Raw genomic sequence first — 9,123 nt, 5'->3', positions numbered from 1 at the left:
TTCCCATTGATTAAAGAGAGTAGAATGAAGAGAAGAGCAAGGGGCGTTTCCTGGTTATCTTCGCACTTAGAAAGCGAAACTTCTTCGTTGGATTCGAAGTAATGTTAGTTTATCATTTGGTATCAAAGCATTGGTTGTAGGCTTTCAAAACCCAAGAAAATGGACGGAATGTCAGTTTATACAAAACCTGTAGTTTTGGTATAGTCGTCGCCGGCCAGAGACTTTTCCAGCAATCGGCCGACACTATTGCATTCACTCATTGAAGGATCATCTTTTAAAATTTGAGAATGGTCCGACGGCTGGTTAAAGAGTTATGGCTATTTAAAGAGAGTGTTGGTTTTGGAAACAAACTTATTTTTAGAAACATTGAGCAGACGCCAAAAAGTTAGATAGTTGGCGGCGACCAGAGACTTTTCTGGCAATCAGACATTTGTAGCAATAATCATGGTTTTAAATTTAGTCTGAAATCTGAAATTTTGGGTTTCGGTGACCGAAACCGAAATGGTACATACCAGACACATTACTTTATTTCGACGGAAATTTTGAAATTTCGGTCGAAATTTTAGGAATTTCGACCAAAATTCTCTATTTTTTAATTATTATTATTATTTACCCAAAATTTCGACCGAAATTACCAAAATACGGCCGAAATTTCGTAATAAATATACAATCTTTAATATTTCATTGGATTTCGGCCAAAATTTTGGTATCGGTGAGGTCTGAAACCGGTACCGAAACCGAAATTTAAAACCATGTTAATAATCTCCACTGATATGGGAATCACCCATTAAAGTTTTATGGCGATCTAACGGCTGGTTAGAGAGATATGGATGGTTAAAAAGAAGTGTAAATTTTGAAAATAGAATGGACATATTTTTGAAAACTCTGTTTTGACCACCGGAAGAAGGGGTTACCGACTTACCGCTGGTGAGGGGACTGATTTTCTGGTGATCGACTAAACTCATCTTGTTCTTCTTAGACTTTTGGATCTCCCTATAAAATTTGAACATGATGCAACTGTTGAGGAAGGAGATATTGGGAGTCAAAGATTAATTCCCCTTTGAAAAATATAAAAACTTCGATATATTTGGAAACTTTTGGACACCAAAAAAGGAGTTTCCTCCGAAAACTAGACCATTTTCCAGCGAATAAAATATCAAAAAATTGGTAAAATTTTGATACATAGCATAACAAAATACAATCATTTACCCATCATACAAGATAGAATCACATCCCTATTATTTCTAAAAATTTAATAAATTTTTACACCAGTTTATCTGAATTAAATCAGAATTATTGCTGCTCTTCACAAAATGCAAGAACACATTATCATCTCTAGCTTTGCTCTTTGATCCCCTAAGTTGAGGCCCTTGTTATTCATCTACCTAACATATCCATCGATATCCCTTATATAAAGTAAAACTAAGTATGGAAAAACCTATCCCTCCACCGATCGAGCCTCCAACCGTTGCCTTTTTACTCTTTCTATTGAGATAGAGATCAGGATTGTCTGTATTACTGCAAAACACATAAAATGGGTGCAATTACATATATTTTTCAGGCTTTTGGATGCTATTAAAATCAATTTTGTGCTATAATCCTCACTTGGGAGATGATCTATTTCCATTGAGATGGAGATCAGGATTTTGTGTGATACTGCAAAACACATAAAATGGGTGCAATTACATATATTTTTCAGGCTTTCGGATGCTATTAAAATCAGTTTTGTGATATAATCCTCACTTGAGAGATAATCTCTTGTTATTGGCTAGAGAATCTGGAATGTTGCCGGTGAAATTGTTATCGGCGAGATTCCTAAAAATCAAAACAAGGCGGTTAGAGAATGAGAAGAGCATCATATTAATTCTTTCGCGTGTAACAAATTTTTTGCACTTACAGTATCTTTAGGTTGGACAAGTTTCCCAGGAAATCTGGAACAGGGCCCGTAAGAAAATTTTGGTGTAGGTCTCTGAAATTGACAACGGGAAATGTTAGTGCTAAATCAAGAACAGTCAATTTTATTTTTATTTTTTTACTTTAGTTCGGTATTGGCTCCAAAAAAATACTTAATAAAAACAGTCAAATATATGAAAGTGCTAAAAAACACGTTTAATATATTTAAAATTTTATTTCAGACGTGAAATTAGAAAGTTGGTCAAAGAAACGCATTTAATAAGTTTTAAACTAGTTTTAAACGTTCTAATTAAAAAATAGAGTTCTATTATTGTAAAAGGGACTTTGCAATTCATTGCGGGGGCGTGGCCACCCCCATGCTATATGTGCCTCCGCCCCTGGGTAAGAAAATGATATGGGTAAGGGCAATGCAGCCGAGCAAGGAAACAAACAATTCTCGAAGACAATGACAGGATTGGAAATTAAAAAGAATTTGGATCCATATGAGTCAACTAGTTTACAGGCAGGTCAAGTTTTGAGTTAGGTAACGAGTTGTAGAACTACTTACATGATTTCAAGAGCTATCATCTGACTGAAATCAGGGAGATCACCTTCCAAACCATAACCAGAGAGATTGCTGCAAAAAGATAAACCCATGTTGTAATGAAGAAAATAAGGATAAGTATTGAATTAGAGAGGAGACTAAATCCTCCTTACAGTGCGATTACTCGAGGTGGTTCATCTCCATTGCAATTTATCCATGGCCAAGTAGTGCTCTGAGGGAGACAAGGCTCCCCAGTCCACCCGTTTAGTTGTCCGAAACTGCTCGCAATGTTTGCTAATCCTTGCACTGTTTTAATAGGCAAAAGACCACGTCTAGCTCCAAGCAATTATACAAAGCTATACACATACATACGGATACATATACACACCATATACACCCTAGTATTCCAGGCCCATAATATGAATGGGTCTAAAATGGTGGGCCCAGTAGGCCCCACCCTAATGCATGAGTTTGGTAGAGATGGTAGGTCCCATGAAAACCTATAGTGTAAAATGGTAGGCCCCACTCCATAAAAAAACATCAGTTGTAAAGTGGTGGTCCCATCCCACCAATACCAAGAGGTGTAAAATGGTGAGCCCTATCCGATGCATGGGTTTGGGTGGAGATGGTGGACCTGCCACATCAAAAAATGGTGAACCTCATCATGCTTGGGGGGGGCGTGGTGTTTAGAAAAGGTTGTCCAGTAAAAAAAATTCTTTGGAAAGAAAACAAATAACAGCGAAAAGAAACATGGTTAGTGTATAACAAGATGCTCAAGAAAGTAGGAAAGTACCCGGGCTACCTCCCCAGTGTAGGCCAAACTGCATGTAGATGCGTGGCCCACATGCAGAATATGCAGTGTAACAATCCCTAACTTGGATACATGGATTTTATAATGCAGGATTGTAATATCTTAAATTTTACAATCTAAAACTTTGATTTTATAAAATCAAACCTGGATTTTATATGCTAAAACCTCGGTTTTGCCATCCTGAAAATGTTCAATCCAGGTTTTTGCTTATAAAATCCAGGTTTGAATTTATAAAATCGAAGTTTTATAAAATCCTTGTAACCAAATGGCTCCATCGATGTCTTCAAATCATTTTCCATAACAACAGTGTTTCGCGCCTAGCATTACAAGGCTTTAGGACAACAAAGGAAAAAAAAAAAAGAATCAAAGGCTCCGAGAAGTAGTGAATCCGTACCATCGTCATCATTTGTTCCGGGGACGATTATCTCACTGTAGGTATACACTTCGACGGCACTGATCACCGGAGCCAACGTTGTTCCCTTAGCAGAATTCAGTGTTATATTCATGGGACCCACTGCCGGAAGGGTACTACTTTGAGATACTACTATACAAATATCATACTCTGTGCTGACCGTCCCGCCATAATCTCGTCCATCGATTTGTATGTTGAACCATCTGTGATCATTACTACCTAAATCGAAGACTTCAGTAAAATATAAGGCAATGTAGTTTGTACGAATAGTTTGAGGGAAATCCAACGGTGGTAGGACCACTTGTGTGGCATGATCGGGTGCCTCGACTTCATTGCGAATTGCATTGAAAGGTGGATCATTGTTGGCATTTTCTGAGAGGTATGAAAAATTCGCACTCCAAACCCATAAGTTATCGATGATGCTTGGCGTCCATAATCGGTTGTAGCTATCGTCGGGGTAGCTGGAGAAGATTAAAGTCAGTAGAAAGATGTCTCAATTACTTGAAAAGTGATAAAAAAAAAAAAAAGACCGTTTTTTAAGCTACATCCCAACAGCTAGTGTTTTGTACTTAACCCTTTGTTTTAGGGAAAATGAAAATACCTTCAGGCCCCGCTTGTTTTGGATTTTGAGAATCGATTGTTAGTCCAAAACTGATTATTGCACTCAAAATTAAGGCTCTGTTGGTTTAAGATTATGACAACTGATAGTGAGTGTCAAACCGATTATTAGACACAAATTTAAACGTAATTTTGAGTCCAATGACTTAATGAGGTGACGTGGAATGATAAAGGAATAATAAATGCAATCAGGTGATGTGGATTCAATGGGGTATTGTAATTTAGCATTCCTCATAAGGAGAAATTATACGATGCCCCACCATCAAAATAGAGGGCGAAGAGAGACAAACCCTCTCTCCCTTGATTTTTAATCCAAGGGAAAGCAAAGCACCGTTTTTTACTTTTCCTTGGTTCAAAAACTAAGGCAGCAGGTTTTGTCTCCTTTCCGCCTTTTACATTTTGATGGTCGGGCATCATATAATTTCTCATAAATAAGATATGCAAACTTGCTTACCTTAAAAATAGAAGTATTGGTCTTTTCACAAAACTAATGATAATTTGGTCTTTTTCTGAGTCAAAATCAGGTACAGTCAAGATTTTTGTCAGTTCCCTATTGGCAGGTGGTGCTTTGATATATACTTGCAAATAGTAGGTGGTTTTTAAAAATTTTAAAAAGTGGTGGGTTTTTTAAGAATATGATAAACCAAAGGTTGTCTTATGTAGAAACCCCTTAAAATAAAGGCATTTTGAATGCATGATCATAGAGCCGACGGAAGCAAATGCTAATCCACGAGCATATTGGGTCGATCTCAAATGTCACCATATCTAAAGACCCACTATGCCATAGAGGGTGCACCTCATTGTATTACAACGAGTTCGCCCTCTACTAATTTAGTCCTCTATAAAGAGGTCATTAAGGCCCTGTTTGTTTTGGCTTTTGAGAACCAATTGTGAGACCAAAATCGATTATTGCACTCAAATTTAGGTTTAAGCCCCCTTTTTTTGGATTTTGAGAACCAATTGTGCGTCCAAACCTGATTTTGGACTCACAATCAGTTCTTAAATCCCAAAAACAAATATGGCCTTAATTTCAAGTTCAATAAGGACTCACAATCAGTTCTCAAAATCCAAAACAAAGAAGGGCCTAAATATCAGATTAGATTTAGCAAAAGAAATTTGAAAATCTTCCCCCCCCCCCCCCCCCCCCCTCCTCTTTCAGCAGTTTTTGAAGAGTAAAGGTGGACCAGTTGCAACAGAAGAGGAGACCGAACAAATCAGTTGTTGCCACCACATCACATGTGATACAATTGTTCCTTCGTTTTAGGAAACTCACCAAAAATTTGATTTTTTTTAACACACAATGCTTTCCCATAGGTCTTAATCTCTGTTACCGTATCATTTTCCTTTTTTCAACGATACCCTCATTTTCTAGAACTACCACCGTTTTTTAGCGAACAAAAGGGGGTGGAAATATCATCGCCCTAAGTAAAAGTAAAGTCTCATCTTACCTAATAGAAGACATCCCCAGACTTCCAAAATAGAGCCTGTAGCTTTTGAACATGGAGCAGTTTGTGTTCATGTCCTTGTACATATCTTGGCCTAGCGCCCAAGCTTGTAGCGAAGAAATGAAGGGGAATTCACCATCGTTTGTTCGAAACAAACATACATTGATATTATCGCTTTTTGATAGGAAGATGACTTCATAAAGAATGGGTTCTCCCCCGAGGATAGTAGCGACAGTCGCCCATTGGTTTCCGTTTAAATGAAGATCAAAGGTAGGAGGTTTCGAAAGTCCGTCATAGTTGCCGTAGTAAAAACCTGCTTGAATAAGTACCTTGCTGGAACTATCATACGAAGATTGCGGAGTAGGTAATGAGTAGCAGTTCTTGTTTTGATTCGTAAAGAAGCGGAGGGAATTCATCTGCTCAGATGGAGAAATCCCTGAAACTTCTTTGTTTTGTCCTGTTTTAATGAAGTCACCATCTGTTTTCCACGTAATTCCATTGTCTGTGTATTCTTTATCTCTTCCGCAATCGATACTTACTTCTTGCTCACCTATGGTTGCTGAAATACATGATAAAAAAGAGAAAGAAATATGTTGGGAGAAACTTATCAAGAAAAACAATTTCTAGTGAAACATGGAGGCACATTATGAATTACACTATCCTTAAGAAAAATATGACCCCATTTAAGAGAGATATCTAGGACAAATGTTGCCCCACTTTTTAGAGTGTATGAGATCTCATCATTGGATCGTCTAGGTGGTAGATTAGACAACTAAGCTAGATAAGGTAACTAGGCTGCATGAGGTAGCTAGGCTTAGACAAATAATCATGCTATATTTATCGTATTTTTATGATTATCCTTTTGAGTATTCTATATAAACACTCGTTGAGGTTCTTTGTAATAAACTAAGTAGCATTAATAACCCATGTATGTTCTAATATAAGCCCAATAAGATAATGGACCGGTGTAGTGGGCCTATTTGGGCTAGAGCCCACTAACCTATTAAAACCCTAGTATATCTAATATATATAGGGGCTGTAGGCAACAAACTTGGTATTCCAAATTAGATACTTTGGGTGTAATGCTTCAAGAAAACCCTAATTTTGAAAACGAATTGGGCGTGGGTATTGCTTCCTCAAAATCGTTTGGGTCTCCTTTTTTTTTTTCACCCATCTTGCAGTAACCACTCTATTTCGTTTACTCATCTAGAGGGATTTTCTGAGAAACCCATCTTGTTTTGGATCGTTTTGGGCGTAGTTCACTGAAATTATCTCTTGGGATCGTATGAACCTCTCAACAAAAGAGTCGTCTGCCTCAAGCAAGTCAATAAGCATTTGAAATTCTAGAGTAGAATCAATCCTCTGTTTATTGGGCAAAAATCTTCACAATCAATTTACATTTTTTGGGTGGGTTTTCCTCTCTCTGCTTGTGGCGAATTGGAAAACAGATTTGGAAGTTTTCTCACTATGGTTTGGGGATTTTTGCAACCCTAGATCTTGCTCTGGTTCTCTTCAAACATGCAGATCTTGACGCCCACCTGGTTTGAGGTTGTCTTTTGTGGTTTCATAACTCTCTCTCTCTCTCTCTCTCTCTCTCTCTCTCTCTCTCTCTCTCTCTCTCTCTCCTGTTTTGAATCAGCCACCGTTGCAATTTTTTGGGCAACCTCTTTCTCGCTCATCTTGTGGAAAAACCTGCTATCTTTTCAATTTTTTGGGCAACCTTTTCTGTTGATGTGGTTTCAACAGAATAAAAGAGGGTTATAAGGTCGTCTGTTTGTTTGAATTACACCCATCGTTGACATCAAGGAGGGTTATCAGGAACCAATACACGACTTCTCGGATGTGGGATTGACTCCCACAAAAGTTCGTTTCTTGGGCGTGGGTTTATACACCCACAGAATTCTCTTTGGACAGTGGGTTTCTTTGACGTGGGATTATTCTCGTATTCAATCGTTGGACAAGGAGACGTCTGTCCTCTCTTGCTTATGGGTTTATTCATCTTTGAATCAAGAAGGAATAAACAGTTGGATATCCCATTTGGGGATCTTTTGGGGGCAACACTCTTACTCTCTCTCTTATAACTGTAAAGAAGATGGTTGAAACCCTTTTGGGTCGTGGTCTTCTTTGGTGGTCGAATCCCTCGAGGCTGATTATTCAAAGGAATAATATCGTGGAGGAATAGTTGAATCATAATTTCTCTTAGATCCGAACGATGGTGGCCGAATCATGTGGCCGAATTTTGGTGGTGATATATATTGTGGCGAAATTCTTGTGGTCGAAATTTGGGGACGAATTCTCCTTGGTCGACTTCTCTCCATCCAGGTGCACTCTTTCTAATTTAATTTCATTTAAATAGTACAATGGAAAAGAGTTCTCTTCCGTTTGAGATGGTCAAACTTCAGTCCTTTGGTGGGTCTGAATTTAATTCATGGAAGCGAAAGACTCAATTCGGTCTAAAATATATGAATTATTTTTACACCGTTTTGAGTACCTTTGCTGAGACAGATGAAGAAGTTGATGAATCTCAATGGCTTAGAGCTGAGGATTTCTGCAAAGACTATTTGTTGAGTTATCTTTCAGATCGTCTTGCAGAAACCTATAGTAAATATAACACTGCTAAAGCACTATGGGACAACTTAGATGCTCAATTCAAGAAGGATGAGGATTTGTCCAAGACTCATCTTGTGGACAAATTCATGGATTTCAAGTTCCAGGAGGACATGAAAATCACTCATCAAGTTACTCATCTAGAGAATTTGAGATCTAAGTTGTATAATGAAAAAAAAAATAGTTGTCTGTGATTCGTTTCTTGTTGGTGCAATTATATATAAGTTACCATCTGCATGGCACTCTTTCAAAACCGAGATGTATCGAAAAATGTGCAAGTGGGACTGGATGATCTCAAACGATTCATTCGAATCGAAGATGAGAATCGAGCTAGGAATAACTTGGAGATGGTTAGACAGCAACAGTCTGCTACTAACGCGGTAATATATCCCAAGAAATTTCCTCGAAAATCCAAGTCACCTAAAAGTGAACATCCTAAGTTGGAGGCCAAAAATACTATCTTTCAGAAAAAAGAAGGGCAAGTGCCACAATTGTGGGCAATAGGATCACTTTGCTGCAGAGTGTACACAACCTAAGACGGTAAATCTGACACACCATAAAAGAAAGCTCATCTGATGGTGGGCAGTGCTGAGCCTAAGAGTTTTGTTGCCATGTTAGGCAATAGTATGGACAGTACTTCCTCAGGCTGGTGGTTAGAAACAGATGCCATTTGTCATGCTTGCAACTCAAAGAATGTTTTTCACTAAGTGTTATCGAAGTAAAGGAGACTGATACAGTGGCTAGTGGAGCAGACATGGAAGTTACTCACACTGGTACTGCGAACTTGGCCCTT

At 38.2% G+C, this 9,123-nt stretch overlaps 1 protein-coding gene across 1 annotated transcript; it reads right to left on the bottom strand.

Moving 5' to 3' along the window:
• Positions 1-1,220: 1,220 nt before the first annotated feature.
• LOC143849174 (uncharacterized) lies at positions 1,221-2,786 on the bottom strand. The gene is made up of 6 exons (XM_077358224.1): positions 2,611-2,786; positions 2,462-2,530; positions 1,898-1,969; positions 1,744-1,815; positions 1,606-1,656; positions 1,221-1,518 (listed from the first exon to the last, which is right to left on the bottom strand). The coding sequence occupies exons 2-6, from the start codon at positions 2,479-2,481 to the stop codon at positions 1,386-1,388; spliced, it is 348 nt and encodes a 115-aa protein (XP_077214339.1). The 5' UTR covers positions 2,482-2,530; positions 2,611-2,786; the 3' UTR covers positions 1,221-1,385.
• Positions 2,787-9,123: the final 6,337 nt, after the last annotated feature.

This window comes from Tasmannia lanceolata, unplaced genomic scaffold (assembly GCF_043159265.1).
Source record: "Tasmannia lanceolata isolate RefF3 unplaced genomic scaffold, GAP_Taslan_0.1 ptg000016l, whole genome shotgun sequence".
In the NCBI taxonomy this organism is placed as follows: domain Eukaryota; kingdom Viridiplantae; phylum Streptophyta; class Magnoliopsida; order Canellales; family Winteraceae; genus Tasmannia; species Tasmannia lanceolata.
This window is presented reverse-complemented; position numbering and strand designations above follow the sequence as displayed.